The sequence below is a fragment of the Mustela lutreola genome, chromosome 3 (assembly GCF_030435805.1).
Source record: "Mustela lutreola isolate mMusLut2 chromosome 3, mMusLut2.pri, whole genome shotgun sequence".
NCBI classification, from domain to species: domain Eukaryota; kingdom Metazoa; phylum Chordata; class Mammalia; order Carnivora; family Mustelidae; genus Mustela; species Mustela lutreola.
Window position 1 is genome coordinate 152,830,379 of NC_081292.1, and position 17,489 is coordinate 152,847,867.

Consider the following 17,489-nt stretch of genomic DNA (forward strand, 5'->3'; position numbering starts at 1 on the left):
ATTTCTGGCTCAGGGTTAACTTCATCAGCATATACAGTATTGTTATTATTACTGCCATTGTAACCCAAAGAATACTAGCTCTCCTACTGGGCCTAACATCTGACAGTTTAAGGATAAAAAGTGTTTGAGAAATTAAGACTAGTTTTGATTAGCTGATAGTATTTTAAAAGGCACTGATACATGAGCAACTGAGTTCCTGCCTTGTTTGCCCATCTTATCCCCTCAATTTGTTTTGAATTGTGGATGATTCCTGCCTTTTTCTTCAGAGTCCTTCTAGAGCCTCAGTTCTGCACATGAACCCAATTTGTACCCAGAAAATAATATTAATGGCTGCTAGGTATCCTTATTGTTGCTTCCTGCTGTCTTTTCTCTCTTCATGTTGCTTGCTCGTAAGTGTCCTACAAAGCTCCATCTGTCTTGTAGACCTTCCTTCATCTGTCCCACTGTGTTCTGCTTTAAGCATCTGACACATCCCCATGGGCTTGTTTGGTGCTCAGGTTCAAGTTCTTGCTGGTAAAGCTATCCCTCTGCTGCTGATGCTCCCATTTAGGAGGCCAAGAAAAATGCAGTGCTGGATAAACACTGAGAGTTTGCAAGTGGGGCTATACCTGAATTTAATTCTTGTTTCAGTTAACACCTAGTTGTGTGATTTTAGACATCTTATGTAATCTGTATGTCAAGTGACTTATTAATACATGTAAAGTCCTTGAATATCCTAATCAAGTTCTCAGAAAATGTTATCTTTTATTACTATTATTTATGTAATTATCTGTATCATTAGGGTCCCCAAAATTAAAAAACGCTGTTGCTTCCCTCAAAGAACTTTTAAGTTTCATAATAAGTACAACAACAATGGCATTATGAAAGAAATTCATATAGGTGACATTCAACCATAACAGTTACTATTTTTCTCCAAGAAAGTCAGTAAAGACTCCATTGAAAGAGACACATGAGCTGAATTTTAAAAGATTATTGCATCTTTGTCAGGCAGACAAGGGGGCAAAGTAGTAGTTCAGTCACAAGTATCAAGACAAAAGCCCTGTTATTTGAGGAAGGGTTAAAGAGATAAGTTAGACCCAGAGCAAGACTGGATACTAAAATACCAAGCTACTGATTTTGTTCTCCTAACAATCCAAATGCCTGGGAAAGAAACTTCTAAAACCCAGGACAAGAATCTTAATATGAAAATGTTGGACTTCTAAAAATTAGAAAAATAATATATATGATACTTATATATATAATCCTTAAAATTGAAAACTCCATAGATGAATAAAATAGTAGACTGGACAAATGATATACAAATTAGGGAACTGGCAAAAAGATCTGAAAAAATTACATAGAATATAGCATAGAATGATAAGAATATGAAAAGTATGAAATAGATAATTTTTGAAGATTTTATACATTTATTTGAGGGGGGCGAGAGAGTGAGAGAGCACGCACAAACGGGGGGAGGGGCAAAGGGAGAAAGAGAAGCAGACTCCCCACTGGGCAGGAAGCCCAGCTTAGGGCTTGATCCCGAGACCCAGAAATCATGACCTGAGCTGAAGGCAGATACTTAACTGGCTGAACCACCCAGGCATCCCTAATATAGATAATTTTTTAAATGAGGATAATATGATAAAGTCTGACATATACTTAAATGGATTTCTAGAAGACAAGAATAGAAAAAATGAGGAAGAAGTGCTATTTGAAAATAATAGGTGAAAAATTTCCAGAATTGATAAAATACATGAATCCACAGATTCAGGAATCACAGTGAATCACAAACAGGATAATTAAAGAATAATTCACACTTCTTCATATCAAGTGAAACTGCAAAATGACACATTTTAAAGCAGCAAAGGAAAAAGAAAAGATTACCTACATAGAAATAACAAACAAAAATAGAGGCCAGAAGACAGTAACACAATAGCTTCAGAAAGCTAAAGAAAAATCACTGTAAATCTAGAAGTGGACACCCAGCTAAGTTATGATTCAAGAAACCCACTTCAGATAAACAGAAATTATAAGAATTTTCACTAACGCATCCTCTGTAAAAAGATTTCAAAGTATATACTTCAGAAAAAGCAATGATCTCAGAAAGGATATCTGAGAAACAAGGAATTCTGAGCCCAAAAAACTGAATGATATAAACAAAAATAAAGAAAGTAAAAATGAGTTTAAAAATCAACTTCGTGATTTCTAGAATCCTTTCTAGTTGTACAATAGCTGATTTCTTTTTATATTGTTTTATGCTTCAGTGTAATTAAGGGTCATTTTTGGTTTACATTTATGTAGCTATCTGTGCTTTAGCCAGATATATATATATATATATATATATATATATATATATATATATATCTCTCTTCCATATGTCAATAACCTTCTCAGCTCCTGTCAGCCCAAATCCTGACAGTCTTACTGATACACTATAGACTTATAATATCAATTAGTATCAATTATAAGAAGGGAATAAAATCATATGTATATATTGTAAAATATAAGCAGCAATTTTTTTTCTTTTTAGAAAATTTTTAAATTCAACTTAATTAACATAGAGTGCATTATTAGTTTCAAAGGTAGAATTTAGTGATTCACCAGTTATTTATAACACCCAGTACTCATTACATCAAGTACCTTCCTTAATTCCCATCACTCAATTACCCAGTTTTCCCTTTGCCCCACCCAATTCCCCTCCAGCACCTCTCAGTTTGTTTACCAGAGTTTAGAGACTTATGGTTTGTCTCTCTCTCTGTATTCATCTTATTTTATTTTTCCTTCCCTTCCCCATGTTCATCCATTTTGTTTCCTTAAATTCCACATATGAGTGAAATCATGTGATATTTGTCATTCTCTGACTGACTTATTTCATTTAGCATAATACCCTCTGTCACTGCAAATGGTAAGATTTCATTCTTTTTTGTAGGCAGAATAATAATCCATTTTTTATATATACCATACCTTCTTTATTTGTCTGGGCATCTGGGCTCTTCGCATATTTTGGCTATCGTGAACACTGCTGCTATAAACACTGGGGTGAATGTGACTCTTCGAATCACTATGTTTGCATCTTTTGGATAAATACTTAGGAGTGCATTTAGGAGTCATAAGGTAGTTCTATTTTTAACTTTCTGAGGGAACACATACCATTTTCCAGAGTAGCTGCACCAGCTTGCATTCCCACCAACAATATAAGAGAGTTCCCCTTTCTCTGTATTCTCACCAACATCTGTTGTTTCCTGAATTGTTAATTTTAGCCATTCTGACTGGTGTGACCTAGTAGCTCACCATGGTTTTGATTTTTTTTTTAAGATTTTATTTACTTATTTGAGAGAGAGAGTATGAGCAGGGGGAGGGGAAGGAGCATTGGGAGAGGGAGAAGGAGAAGCAGACTCCCCGCTGACTGCAGAGCCCATCCCAGGACCCCAAGAATATGACCCAAGACAAAATCAGACACTCAACTGCCTGAGCTACAAGGAGACCCTAATTAGTAATTTTTACCATTTCCACAGTAAGGATTTGTTCTTTACAACTTTGTAAGAATCTATGAAATTAGAGCACTAGGTAAGAATTTGGTCTCCTCATCATAAATTAGGACAGATCTGAGTTGGCCTACCTACACATTAGTCAATTATATGAATTACTAAAGCATAAATAAGCTTTAATGTCTGTATTTTAATGATTTATAGGTAAAGTGGGTGTGGATATTCAATAATTCAATAGTCAGATGGAAAGAAGTTTTCTAATATAAGCAAAACCAAACCAAGTCAGAGAATGGGATAATAAAATAGTATTTATAAAGCATTATGAATTAAATGAACAGAAAAATTTCAAGATTTTTTAGATGACTAAAACAGTACCAAGGAGTAAGATAAATAAAACATTAGAAGATGAACTTCAGTGATAAGAAAATGAGCAGTGAAAGGAGATACTTCGAGTATATCCATGAGTTATGGAAAGTGTAGTGTTTAAATACTTAAAAAGCAAAATAAGCAAGTCTATCCAGTTTGGTGATTTTTTTTCTTTAAACTCAGTAATTTTTTATTAGTGATATGCTCTACAATATCGTGAATAAAGTGGTGGAAACATGATTAGTGATGCAATTACAAAAAATTGACTTCTTTTATATTTAATACGAACTTTAAGCAAAGTGCTTTTCTAATACAAATGTCAAAAATGTGAGAAAGGGAGTGGAGAGGGCCATTTTATTTACTTTCCCCTTTAGATCTAAAGAAGAACAAAACCAACCAACCAAAAACACTTGTGTTCTTAAATTTTCTAATTCAAAATTTCAAAATGCAAGGGATATATAGAAAGAAAATTAAAAACCCTTAACCATTTCAATTTGAGCAAGTTCTTTGTGTCTCGGTTTCCTCAAATGCAAAATGGGGATTATAGTATTTACTTTATATAGTTTTTATGAAGATTACATGAGTTACATGTTGCTCCCATGCTAACATAGGAATTCTATATTAATATTAGTTAAGTAAATACACTTTATCTTATATAATCCTCCCAAAAGTTCTAGAAGGTAGATATTTTTATCCTTACTGCAAATATGAGGAATCTGAAGCTCAGTTAAGATAGGTTAAATAATCTGCCCATGAGTATAACTTGCACAACTAATATGAGGCAGGATTAGGATTTGAATCAAATTTTATATGACTTTAAAATTCATGTTCTTTCTACTGTGTGACATACTGCTTCATTTTCTCAAAGTTTAGCCATTTTTCTCCCAATTTTAACATACCACATAAACAGCATTAACAGTAACAACAGATATTTTAGGGAAAAAAGTAAATGTCATTCAAGCCCTCTTTCTGAAATCTTATAATTTTCTACATTTTCCTCTAATCTATATAAGAATATACAAGCATATAGTTATAAATATTGATTTCTTAATCTTAAAATGTGGTTATTACTAGCATTCACAAAATTGTGTTGTCTTCTTTCTCTTCCTGGATACAAGAAAAACATTATACATTTCTCGGGCCATTGTTGTAACTAGTGTTGACCAAAGGGACATAAGCAAAGTGATGATATGTCACATCTGGGCCAAAGTACAGAGAAATGAGTGTGATTGCTTTGTCCTCCTCTCTTCCCAGGGGTACAGATCAGGTAGTCCAAGTGGTACAGCTATAAAATCATTAAACCTCCTTTAGTCTGAATTCCTGAATGAATTCATGTGGAAGAGAAGTTCCCAGTCTCAGCCCTGACTCACATTTATTGTATTTATTGTATGAACCATTGAGATTTTGGAGTTGTTACTGCAGCATATCTTGGCCTACCTTAACAAGAAAACAAACATTTTTATATTTATACTTCTCCAAATTATACTATCTAGTGGTTACATATTTTATTCTTTGTTTGTTTTGTTTTTAAAGATTCTGTTTATTTGTCAAAAAGAGAGTGCCTGAGAACAAGCAAGGGAAGTGGCAGGCAGAGGGAGAAGCAGGCTTCCCGCTGAAAAGAGAGTCCAATACAGAACGCCATCCCTGGATGCAAGAATCATGACCTGGGCCAAAGATAGACACTTAACCGACTAAGCCACCCAGGCACTCCTAGTGGCTATTTAACTGTTTAAAAAGGTTGAAGACATACAGCTTAGTTAATCTTTCCTGTGGTATTGGTCACTTAGATTTTTATCTAATTTCTCACTAATATAAACAATTTTTCAATATTCCTATTTCCAGAGGTTAAATGCTGGAAAACTTAACAGAAGCACATAGATAAATAAATTACTATCTTTGCATCAAAACAGTGAGCATAACTGGGTAGATATTTAAAAGTACTTCTTTAAAATGCAATAGAATGATAGAACATGCTTTTTTTATGAAATGAAGAAAGGTCTTAAAGGAAGAACTTAAAGAAACAGAGAGTAAAGAATATATTCTTTGTACAGAAAGAGCTAAGTGAGAGCAGAAATTTTAAAATGAAAAGGGATGAACATAATGGAGCTGTGAGAAAAAATGATGAAAAATGTCTAAAGAAAAAAAAGTCAACATTACAAAAAAAGCAATGAGAAAAAAATGTAAATGCTCTCAACAGATAATTTTAAGTATGTAAATAAAGAAAGGGTCATATCAACTTAAAATATTAAAATAAACTATTAGAATAATGGACTTGGAATATGGATTTTGGGAAAACTCTAAAATCATCAAATCTATAATCCTTATTTTAAAGATGAGAAAACTCAGGTCCCCAAAATGTTAAAACAAAAATCTCAGTTAATCATACAACACAGCTTCCATTTCCTCTCTACTTCAGATTTCTCCATCTTCTGAAGTTTGTGAAAGAAATCAGTCTAAGTTTGGAGAACACACACAAAACGAAGAAATGAATTAATATGACATTCAAGATAAGCTATTCTCATTTTAGGTAAATGATCAGCTTTCTAAGTACAAGATGACAATAGAAAGGATCAGAGAAGAGAATACAATTGCTGCTCAATTGCCTGCTTTTGAGAGGCAAAATCCATTAACACTGGCCTTGTGGTAGTTGCATTTGTAATTTACAATATGAAACATTTAGGGGTGACATTAGGGGTGACTGGGTGACTCAACCATCTGACGTGGGCTCAGGTCATGATCTTGGGGTCCTGGGATAAGTGGGGAGTGTGCTTCTCCCTCTCCCGCTCCCCCAGCTTGTGCACACTCTCTCTCTTTCTCTCTCTCTCTCAAATAAACGAATATAAATCTTTAACATATAGATAAAAATGTGAAAACATTTAAAAGAACATCCAGTTAATTATGAACTGGTCATCTCCAACAACTAAAAGTACTTTTAATAGATAAAATATGAACTTCATATACATGAAAGTTTATATAAGAATTTATTTTCTTAAATAATAGTAACTTGGAAAAGAATACATTAAAATGCATTGAATTTGTATCATTTATTTCTAAGTTTCTAGAGAATTTTCAAGGAGGGAAGAAGAATAGAAAGAACAAAGAAAGATATGACTTCAAATTCTATAGAAACAGTATATCTTCCTGATTTAGTCAATCAAATGATTGGCAAACAGACAGATATAGTTAGCTATGACTACTCTAATATCAAGTAACTGAAAAGAACTGATTGCCATTATGCTTTGAAGAAGATGCATGTTTAAGGCAAAAAGCCATAGGTTATATGTGGAACAAAGTCTTGTAGCCAGGTATTTAGTATGTAGTGTCTACCTTAGCTTAATTTTATTGTGCTTGGTTCCTAATTTTATCACAGAGGTGTTTTACAGAACAATTTCAATTTTTATAATTTTTAATTAATATTATATTAATTATATTAGAGAAAATAAATATATTAACTATGAATATTAATTATTTTGGCGAGAATGCAATAATACCACTAACTCATGCTTAAACTGAATCTTAAAGGACAAATAAAATTATCAAGTTGAATAAAAAGAAGAGCATTCCAGACAAATGGCACAACTTATACAAAAGCATGTGATATCAGTGACTTCAAAAGATATAAATCCCCACTCTTTTAATATTGATTAATTTCAAAAGACATAAATCCCCCAAATGATTATAACATCCTCGTGAAGAAAGCATTAATACTATAACTTTCATTGTAAGTTTTTGTATGAGTCAATTCAGACACATTCAAGCTTTACAGTAAGGCAAAAGTAGAGCTAGAACTAGAACTAACATTTTCTTTCTCTGATGGCAATCTGAGTGGTCACTGGATAATTCCAACTGTGCAGTCTGAAATTGTTAGTCCCTTAGCTGTCTGACTTTTCTCAGTTTTCCATGTGATTGCAATAATAAGAAGAACTAACAAAAAAGAAGGAGGAGGAAGAGATGGGGGGGCACAGGCAGGGAGAAGAGGAGGAGAAGCAGTTTCAGGAGGACTAACATTCATTATGATGCTTGCAATGTGCCAGGCACAGTGCTAAAACTTTATAGATGTTTATTCATTAGAAATCCTCAAAAACAGATGAGTATTCTGAGACTTAAAGAGGCTCAGAAACTTTCCCAGAACCCTTAGCTATTAAGGGGTAGAGACTGGTTTGAAAGCAGGCCAATATGTAACACGGCAAAAGCATTATATTAGTTAACCATAAAACCTAAAACTCTTTAATTTACATTTAAAATACTTTAGTCTGGTTCCATCCTACTTATATACCTCAGATAATATGAATTCTTATTGGTGTCCAGGCCATATTTTTTCCATGAACTTTTCATACTAATTCTCCATTTTGTTATTCAACAAAAATTTATTAAGTAGTTACCATCTGCCAGGCACTGTATTTGTGTTAGCATTAAAGAAATAAGACACTGCCTTTGCCCTTAAACAGTTTATAGTCAAGACAAGAAAAATCATGGCTACAATGTAGAATGTATTGTGCTTCACTTTAGAATCCAGGAACATCAGGGAAAAAAACTTAATTCACTCTGAAGGAATAGGCAATATTTCAATGGGAGGCAATGCTTAATCTAAATAGGCATTTAGTGTCTTAATCTAAATAGGCATAACAGTGAGTCAGGCAAATACAAAGATAAATGAGGGACCAAAGACATTATATGCAAAAAGGTCAGCATTTTAAAAGGTTTGAGAGAGTCTCTCTCTAACTAGTAGAATTTAGACTAAGTTTAACTAAAGATGGCTAAGTTTAAATGTCACTTCCTCATTCCTCAAAAAATTACAAATAGAACTACCATATGATGCAGCAATTCTGCTTCTGGGTATATATCCAAAAGAAAGAAAATCACGATCTCAAGAACTATCTACACTCCTGTGTTCTTAATCACTTTATTCACAATATCCAAGATAGGGAAATAACCTAATTTGCCCAATGGTAGATAAATGGACAAAATAAATACAACGGAATATTATTCAGCCATAAGAAAGAAGGAAATTTTGCTATTTGTGCCAACATAGATGGACTGAGGGTATTATGCTGAATCAAGTAATAAGTCAGACAGAGAAAGACAGATACTGATGTTCTCACTTATCTGAACTCTGAAAATTATCTTGAAAGTAATGATGAGCCTTAGAATTAATTTAAGTAGGCACATCCCTATTCATGGTTCACATTCGGAAAAGAGTATTAAGGCAGCTGAATGGTAATGAGTAGGTTGCTTTGGGGATGGGAAATGGAAAGAAAAAGAAATATCGGTTAAGAAAGGATTATAATAGTTCAAGGGAAAAATGAATATGAATTCATACTAAGGTCAAGACAATGGGGAATGGAAAGAAGGGATAAACTTTAGATTCCCTACGAGAAATCGCTTCTCGGCCTTTTGGCTAAGATCAAGTGTAGATTCTCTACGAGAAAGAATGTACATAACTTGGTTAGTAATTGGATCTAAGATTAGGATAAAAAAAGTTGAAAAAAAATGATCAGGTCATTAATGCTATGGAAAGCAAAGAGGTTTTGAAGATAAAATAATAAGTTAGTTTGGGACATACCAAGTTTGAGATATTTATAAAAGAAATGAGCAGAGATGTCTAACAAAATGCAATGTCTGAAACACCAGAATGAAGTTAAGATGTAGATTTAAGTAGATTTGGAATTCTACTCTATTTTGAAATCACCAAGTGAAGCAGCAGTTCTCAATTCTGGCTGCTCATGAGATTCACTTGAAAAGCTTGTTGGAAATGTGGAAGCCTGGATTCTATCTCCATAGACTTTAGTACTTCTGAGATAAGCTTGGTGCCTCAGTATTTTTAAAAAACTAAATATTCGATTCTGATGCAAAGTCACAATTAAGAATCACTAGTCGGTAAGTTAAGTCATGAGTATAAATGAGTATAAATGAGTACATGATTTTCACACAGTACATTGCACCAACTAGGGAAGATTCAGAAAAAAATTATCAGAAAGATTATGACAATGATAACCATAATTTATGGAGCACTATGGCAGGAACTGTGCTAATGACTTCATACGTATTTTTGGTAGTGGAAGAGAAAACAAAAAAGACTATAATGAAAGTAAGTTAAATCCTCTTCATGAAGTCTTCCACAGCAGTTTGAGTTTGCTTTGACATCTCTTGTCACAGTTTGGCATTTAGAATATACTAACTTACTCATAGCTATCTAATTCAAGTGTATATAATCTTAAGCAGTATAACACAATGGTTAAGAGCAAGAGCTCTGGAGCAAACTTTCCAGTTTGAATCCCCTATCTTCCTATCCTTTGCTGGCAATTTTAATCCTAGGCAAGCTACTCAGTGTAGCTTACTTAGTATACTGTCTTACTTAGTATACTATCTATAATTAAAGTATAATGTATATACACATATGTGTATATATGTATACACATATGTACTAAATATGTGTGTAAATACTTAAGTTCCTTCCAGTGGAAAGTAATTTTAATAATTAATATTTGTTAAGCTAGACACTGTTTCAAGTACCTTATTTGTATTAATTGATTAATTCAGTTGATTCTCATTAGAACTCCAGAGATTAGCAATTTAGCATCCCCATTTTACAGATAACAATACTGAGGAAAATAGGGATCAGGTAATTTTCCTAAAACAAACACTGCCAGTGAAGTAGAAGATATGGGACCCAAACAAGGGAGTCCAGGTTGATAACAAGCTGTTAACTATTATGCTATACTGCCTCCCTCTATACTTTGCAATAGACTCAAATTCTTATGAAATTGAATAAATATTTAAAAAAAAAAAAGGAAGAAGAAGAAGAAATGGGGGGGGGGGCATTTAGGTGGCATAGTCAGTTTAGCAACTAACTCTTGGTTTTGGCTCAGGTCCTAATCTCAGAGTTGTAAGATGGAGCCCTGCATCAGGCTTCATGCTCAGCATGGAGTCTGCTTGAGATTCTCTTTCCCTCTCCCTCTGCCCCTCCAACTCATGTTCTCCCTCTCTCCAAAATAAATAAATAAACCTTAAAAAATGGATAGGAATAAATGTACATATTTATATGCAGTACAAGAGGAGTTTGATAAAGGCATATCATTATCAATACCAATATTATCATTTTTGAAAGGCATGGGGTAGGGAAAGGATCACATCACTAAATGTCTTTACCTACTTTTTTTTTTTTTTGAGAAAAAAATGTTCAAATGTTTTAAAGTTTTAAAGTAACCCAAAGCCCAATGATCTCCAAGGTTTCTCCCAGAAATGGATCATGATTCTAAACCAAGTACTAAAATTTTGTTGGGTTCCTACTATAAATATAACTCTTTTCTGGCAATGTGAAGCACAAGGGATTATTAAAACAACCTCACAATATCTAGAAGATGGGGTTTTCAAGTAATTCAGACTTCTACAGGAAGAAACAAAATTCTCAATTATATGGGTCTGCTAAAAATAGAGCCAGAAGAGCTACTACGTCCAGTTTCATTTTTACTCATGCTTGTGGTTTTCCACTAGTTTCACTTCTGACATACTTTATATGGATAATGTGCTAGTAAAAGTAGTCAATTCCAATTTTTTCACAATTCCCATGCACAAATACCATCTTCCTGGGTCTGATAACAAAGTCACACCCCAGCTGTCACATCTAAAGGAAATCTGCTTTTGGATGTTACCCAGCTTTTTTATTAACCATAGGCAATACTAAAATGCTTCTAGTGCGTGGAGGAGATTTAAAAGCATTATTAAAAGTATTTAGCAATGATGGTTTACTTTATCATCTCTAAGTGAACAAAGAGTAAAGTTAAAATAACCCTACGACTCCCGTGATTATAAACAGCATTTCTATTTCCAATTTTCCCGAAGACGAAGTCCTTATTATCCAAATATTCACCATAGTTACATGTATATTCATTATATTAAAATGATCCCACTAGATTGTCCTTGGTCTAGGAAATGTCAAAAATAAAGCCAAAGCTAAATCAGATTACCTACCAATAAAATAGAGTTTACATCAGGGACAAGCAGGAGGTCTCTTAGGATCTGAAATCTAGGACTTTTGAGTGTTTGTGGATAGACAGAAATGCTCTCACGTGCAATTTTGATAGAGAATTTTATTAAAATCCTTCATTTTGCTTCTACCCCCTACCTTGTCTACTAACTACTAAATCTACTCAGGAATTTAATTTTCATTTTCAAAGTCTCAAGAGGGTTAGAGCTCTAAGAATGACTGCAAAATATAGGTGCTGCTCTTTGTTTTTTTATTTTATTTTCTTCCAAGAATAAATAGATCAGCACAGAAATGTGCTCAGTTTAGAAATCATAATCTAACATTCAAGACTATACTATCTAGTCCTAACAAACCTTCCTATGTTAACCTGAATTACCCTACCAGGCTATAGCCAAAATGAATTACTCCATACTTTTCAAACATATTATTTGCTTTCTGCCTCCCTATCTCTGTGTGTGTTGTTTCTTCTGCCCAAAATGAACTTTCTCCATCTTGGCCAGTCTTCAAGGACTACCTTCAAGGTTTACCTCAACTGATACCTTCTCCATACTTCCTTAACTCTTCATCTAGCCTCTCCTCTCTTCTCCCTACTCAGCCTGAAATATTCTGCCCACTGAATTCACAGCAGAATGATTTGTGCTCTTTCTTCTCTCTTTTGAACCTTTAAAAGGCACTTCCTACTTTCCGCATTCTCTTGCCGCTATTTGTATTTAGTGTTTATAACACATTTAACTAGAATATCATTAAGATTCTGTATGTTTGTTTATTTGAAGAAACTGCATTGTGGGAGATTTGATTGACTCTGTGCTATTTGGGGGAAATATTTGCACACTGAGAAACTGCTTAAGAGAAGAGAACTACAATGCCAAGATACCATAAAATGTAACACTTATGCACTTACATTTCATCCAAGTATCAAATTATTCACTTGGACTCTGGAACTTGACAAAACAACATGGGTTTGAGGTGTACAGATCCACTTATATGTGGATTCTTTTTAAAGAAATACAGTAGAATACTATAAATGTATTTTCTCTTCCTTATGATTTTTCTTAACATTTTCTTTTCTCTAGCTCACTTTATTGTAAGAATACAGTATATAATACATATAACAGACAAAATAGGTATTAACTGACTGTATATGTTATCAGTAGGTCTTCCGGTCAACAGTGGACTCTTAGGACTTAATTAAGCTTTAGGGAAGTCAAAGTTATGCACAGATTTTCAGCTGTGCAAGAAATCAGTATCCCTAACCTTCCCCCCGCCTCCTGCCATTGCTCAGGGGTCAACTACAGATATTTTTACATTAATAAACACCAGAAATTCAAAATAACATACTCTATCAAATAGGAACATGGATTATTATATTCATATACAGTATTGTATTTATAACACATGTCATTTTAGTCTTTCATCTAGAATAAAAATATTCATTAACAAATAAAATTAAAAATTAAAACAAAACAAGTTGGGTTTAACTTTCAGTGCAGGCTTTTGCCCTAGACATTTTTAATGATTAAAAAGTAACTCAGATCACTAAATCTAAGCTATATAACTTCTCTATTATTTTCCTTAAACCTGAATTTTTACTCCTAAATTTTAATCTTCGACAACTAAAGGACACTTGACAAGGTCCAGCAATTTTTGTCATGAATGAAGTAATTGGTATAGCATTAAAAGGAAAAGAATCTGTACATAGACTACTAATAAAAGTTTAAGTCAGCCTAGCAAGCAGATGCAAAAATAAACTTTAAACACTTTTCATCAAATCACAATTCCTATAGTCAGTAATGTTAGAATTTAATCAGATGAAGAATATTTTTCTTTGTTTGAATTTTTATAGCCATCTTTATTCCAGTATACTGTATGTTTTTAACTGAATTCCTTATTTGATAAGGAGAATGAAGAAGAGATAACAAAACCGAACTGCATGACTACCATTACTAACACCTGCCAATCGTCCATCTTAGCTCATAGAATGTATATACTAATGTCTTGTCAACAAATAATTTTGGTAATAATGTGCTTGTTATACACCAGATAGTCTTACAAATGTTTTATATACATTATCTCACTTAGTCTTCACAACAACTCTTTGAGGTAGGTACATTATCTCTATATTACAAACGAGAAAACTGATACCCAGAAATATTAAGTAATTTGCCCAACATCATACAGCTGGTAAATAGTAATAACTAAGATCTCAACCCAGTGAAATGTAGCAGCTCAAATACTTAACCACCATACTGACCACCTCTTAATGTACCCAGCTAGCTATTACAAACCAGAAAAAAAAATTGCCTATCAATTTTCTGTTGCTATAATACAAGAAAACAGGTACTTCGGAGGCACTATTGGGCAGCATGCACTAGTTTAGGATTCTGGGAGAAACAAGGGTTTTCCATCTGCTCTACCCACCTCCCTATCACTTTCAGCCAGCATACTGGTATGAAAGAGATAGAACTTGTGTCTGGATATCCAACAGCTAGCTGGCTAAGGCCTACCTCCAAACAAGTTCCTCTCAGTCCCCTTCTCAAAACGTGAAGTGAATCCTATTCCCCCCATTTTATTGAAAAAAACTCCCCAGTGGCCTAGTCAGCATCAAACACTCCCAAACCTGCTACTCTTTCTTTCTAAAGTTTAATCTCTATGAAGTCAATTCTCCCTCCATAAAACAAAATTAGATTGGCTTGGTCACATGCTTGTTTTGAGCTTATTCCTGATGTCCCTGCTTCTGTTTCCTACTAATGGGCTAGATCCACCTTACTCTTTTTTTTTTTTAAGATTTTATTTATCTATTTGACAGAGATTACAAGTAGGCAGAGAGGCAGGCAGAGAGAGAGGAGGAAGCAGGCTCCCCATGGAGCAGAGAGCCTGATGTGGGGCTTGATCCCAGGACCCTGGGATCATGACCTGAGCTGAAGGCAGAGGCTTTAAACCACTAAGCCACCCAGGTGCCCCCTTACTCTTAACATCAGTTGCCATCTATAGCCTATAAAACACACAAAATTATTTTATTGATTCACAGTTTATAATGCCTTGGTACAACAAATTACACATTATAAAGGAATTTAATGCAGTTGTTAAAATTATGAAATTCTTAATTATCACTTTGACCCAATCTTTTATTGCCCTAATACCAAGAAACTTAAAAGAAAAGAAAAAGAGTTATACATAACTTATCCAAGGATTTATCAGTTTATATGAAGTTAAAACTGATTGTACATATCATCTTTGAAAAGTCAATTCAAAATATAAACAAGGCTCATTGTGTACATTTTTTCATAATCTCCTAGAAAACAAGAAACAACTTTTTCTCTTCTATATTTCTCCCAACACCAAACACAATATTGCACAAATGATCTGCTTCCACGTAACGCTGACTGAACTGAATGATATCCAAATAGTTTTAAGACAGCTTAGCTTTATAAACCTTCATAATGTAAAATGAAACACTTGTGTAAAATAGTAAAGACAGAGTCAGCCATTGTAAAATGCAGATGACCAATCATTGCTAGACAGATTTATAATCAATTCCTTTCAAAAGGTCAAGATCATCTTGCCGCACAGGGAAAAAGGCTGACATTAAATTTAACTGTCTGTGACATTCTGACCAATCTTTACTTTTTAAGGTAATGCATTTCGACACAGCAACAGAGAGAAATTTTTCTCTGATTTGTAAAAGAAATGACAATCTAAGTTAGAATTTTTTCACCTTACAAAATTATTGAGATATCCTGTAAGGGCCACTAAAGGAAAGTAACCAAAAATCTTTATAGTTTGATTCCTCTGAAAGGCCATAAATACAGTGAAAAATAGCAGAATGCTGTAAAACCAATACCTAGAAGAATCCCAAAGCAATGCCAAGAAACAGAATGTACTCAAAGCGACTAATACATGCAAATACTGGAAATAAATTCTAACAGATTAAACAGGTTTTGTAGCAACTAAAAGGTATATTCAAATCATTCCAAAACTAATCAAGCTTAAGAATATGGCAATCTTCCCTACTAATAAGAATATAAGCTGACTGAGTAGCCTGAATAACATATAAATTATAGCCAATATCAGTAGGTATAATTTTTTAATGTGTTTTTAATTAAAAAAAAGAAACTAACCCCTTAACTGAATTAAATCACTGTTTTACACTTTCAATTCTGTCTTCTGATAAATATATTCATTTTTATTACTATAGCATCACCTTGATGAGGCATTAAGTCTTAACCATATTACAGAATTATGAAGACAAAACTATCTTTCTGATGAGAAATGCTGCAACATTCTTTTTTTGCTCATTTAATATGGAATACCTGGTCAAATATCTGACAAGTCCTCTAAAATTAAGGAAGAAATATGCATAATATAAAAAATAAAATATCTTTTCTTCAAAATTGGGATGTCGAACACAGGCACATTTTCTTGCCCTACTATGTCATTCTGAGAGAATGCTATAACAAAGTTAAATGCATTATAACTTGATAAAAATAGTTTAAAATAAATAGCAGAGCTTCAGGATAAAATGGACATATAAATCCAAATTCTTTGCTATGATGATTCTCTACTCTTTGTAATTAACATGTTTAATGTAGTCAAGTCTTTTCATTTTGAAAATGAAAGTAAGCTAATGCAGAGTATCTCTGAATCAGAAAATTTTAAACAAGCCCAAATGTCACAAGCATTCTTTGTAAAAAATAAAAAAAAAAAAGCAAAAACAAAAACAGATTTATCATCTGCTTTCAGCTACAAGCAATGCCTTAAGCAGATATCTACATTAGGAGGACCAAGAGCATCATTATCTCAATAGATCTAAGAAATAATTTAAATTTATGCCTTTTAAAACAGTTTAGTTACTGAAATACAAATTTCAGGCAATCAGCTTATAGCTCAGATGCTGGTAAACACGATTCTACTCATCAAACTTGTATTGCTGTGGGGTTGCACACTACAATGGTAGCAACATCATTTCTGTGCTTAAGAAATTCCAGATAATTTTTTTTTAATATGTCACTATCTATAAGCAGCTAGCTACAAGGTATCCTTACCAGTTTGAACAAATTATGCAATTTTTATCATTCGAAATAAGAGATGCAGTTTGACTATATTCAGGCTTAATCTGGAAAAATCTGTAGAGCTCCAAACCTTGCTTTTAATCACCAAAAAGAATCTTTACTTACTCCCCGCTTTCCAAAAAAAGAAAGCTCAAGTAAACACGAACACACACACACACACACACACACATTTCTAAAATTCATATTGTTTAGCTGGTGTCGATTACTATAAATATCACTTGTTCAAATATCCTAAGAAAAATCTGATAATAATAAACAATTACATCTATTAATATATTCTATATGACTAAGAGCTAGAAAAATCAATAACTCTACAATCTAATAGTATCATCATAATTCATGAGGTCATACCTGATGACTTAGAGATTGAAAAGGCTCACAGGTTCCAGACTGCATGACCTTTCTATTTCCAGAAACCCCTAAAGATTGCATTTCCTGTCTTATAAAAGAGAATCACAGCCATCTCTATGTCTCAGCATCTTCAGGGCTAGTGAAGAAAACATCAAACAGCAGATCTGTCCATCAGTATCTGTTTAAGCCATCAAGAAGATATCAAATCACATGTATTGTTTATCGTCTCCCCTTTCCAGTTACAAACAC

The 17,489-nt window shown here is 33.4% G+C and overlaps 1 protein-coding gene across 8 annotated transcripts in view; it reads right to left on the reverse strand.

Annotated features, from left to right (window-relative positions):
* Nucleotides 1–17,489, reverse strand: part of SLC4A10 (solute carrier family 4 member 10) — a 309,943-nt gene that overhangs the window by 199,512 nt on the left and 92,942 nt on the right. For 7 of the 8 annotated variants that reach the window (XM_059167179.1, XM_059167172.1, XM_059167176.1 and 4 more), the window contains exon 2: nt 17,241–17,376. The exons of the other annotated variant lie outside the window; for it this stretch is intronic. In XM_059167179.1, the coding sequence (XP_059023162.1) occupies nt 17,241–17,321 (81 nt within the window). In that variant the 5' untranslated portion in view covers nt 17,322–17,376. The remainder of the gene's footprint in view (nt 1–17,240; nt 17,377–17,489) is intronic. 8 annotated transcript variants of the gene reach the window in all.